Here is a 1322-nt window from a genome sequence, read left to right on the forward strand (position 1 = left end):
ATCTGCATGACTACCTGTAAAAATACAAAAAAAACCGAACGAGTCCCCTCGCATATATCATTTAACCACTGCTTACACCGTGTTCAGATGAGGCGCCGTGTTGAACTTTAAAAAAAAAAAAAAGGAAAATTGGAACGGATACAGAAGAGAGGCCTCCATAGCGTGACCAACAACAAGTAATTTGACGTGTGCAAAACAACACGAGACCGCACATGATCAAATTCTTTCATCATTAACGTCGGCATAGTCAGGCCTGGCGATACTCTTCAGAGGTGTTTTACTGACTGATCAACAACACATGTCGCACATTAAACGACTTGTCCAATAGCCATAAGATAATACCGCTCCGCTAAAGGCCAGTTACATGCCTTAAAATAGTTTTCAACGTATTGTTTCAACCCTGAAGTCCCGTAGTCTAAAATGTAGGCACTCTCATGAACATTCAGTGCAAGAAGGGGAATAAGATCGCTAGCGATTGGACATGAACCGTGAGGAAACTCCACCACATCAAAATGCACCCCGGACCATACCAAATACACCCAACCACACCGTTCTTGGTGAGAAGCCGCTGTTACCCATACAATTCGGCGGACTTCATCCATTGCATCGGCGGAACCATTAGTTCCGTACTGCAGCTGTAGTGCCTCACGTAACCGCGGTGGAGGTGCAGTACCCCATGGGCGCAGAGACTTGTAGAAGAAGCAGTAATTAAAGTGTTCCGACGCCGCAGTGTGGGCTACGGCTTGTGTAGCGTCAAAAGAAGTCTTCCGTATCACAGTTTCGAGATTGTGTCCCTCAAGCGGTGTGCCTAATGTGTGACGGTTGAGTGTTTCCACAACATCGCGATGAAAGAGGGAGTATTGCATATCGAACTGATCCTTGGAGAAAAGAGCAGGAATACCGCTCGAAACAGGGTAGTTTAATCGTGGTTGACTGAAAAATCCGGTTTCCTCTTTTGTTTTGTCAGCCCGGGCCGCAGCAGCCTCCGTCTCACGGAAAACTGCGGTTGCGATATTGGAAGGCATAAAAGTCTCTCCCATCTGAACAGACGCGCCCTTTGGGACGTATGCATGATAACTAAGGCGCCGGCACAAACGCATAAGGTAGACCTACAATTCAAGTGCTTTCTGCAGAGACGAATATACGCTTTGCCGCTTATTGACGCTATGCCGTACAAAACGAGACAATTAAAGTGAAAAGAAAAGACACATTATATGTAGAGAAAAACAAGGAGGGAGTACAAAAAAAAAAAGAGGTTAAGTACATAACAACAATAGGCGGTAGACCACAACACACACACACACAAACACACACACACACAC

The 1322-nt window shown here is 45.6% G+C and overlaps 1 protein-coding gene across 1 annotated transcript; it reads right to left on the reverse strand.

The window, feature by feature from the left end:
* Nucleotides 1–308: 308 nt before the first annotated feature.
* On the reverse strand, nucleotides 309–1100 carry TEOVI_000558800 (superoxide dismutase, putative; the record flags this gene model as incomplete). Its single annotated transcript, XM_067220810.1, has 1 exon — nucleotides 309–1100. One exon carries the CDS (start codon nucleotides 1098–1100, stop codon nucleotides 309–311), a length of 792 nt encoding a protein of 263 aa, XP_067076911.1.
* Between the last annotated feature and the right edge of the window lie 222 nt (nucleotides 1101–1322).

This window comes from Trypanosoma equiperdum (assembly GCF_001457755.1).
Source record: "Trypanosoma equiperdum strain OVI genome assembly, contig: ctg_1249, whole genome shotgun sequence".
NCBI lineage: Eukaryota > Euglenozoa > Kinetoplastea > Trypanosomatida > Trypanosomatidae > Trypanosoma > Trypanosoma equiperdum.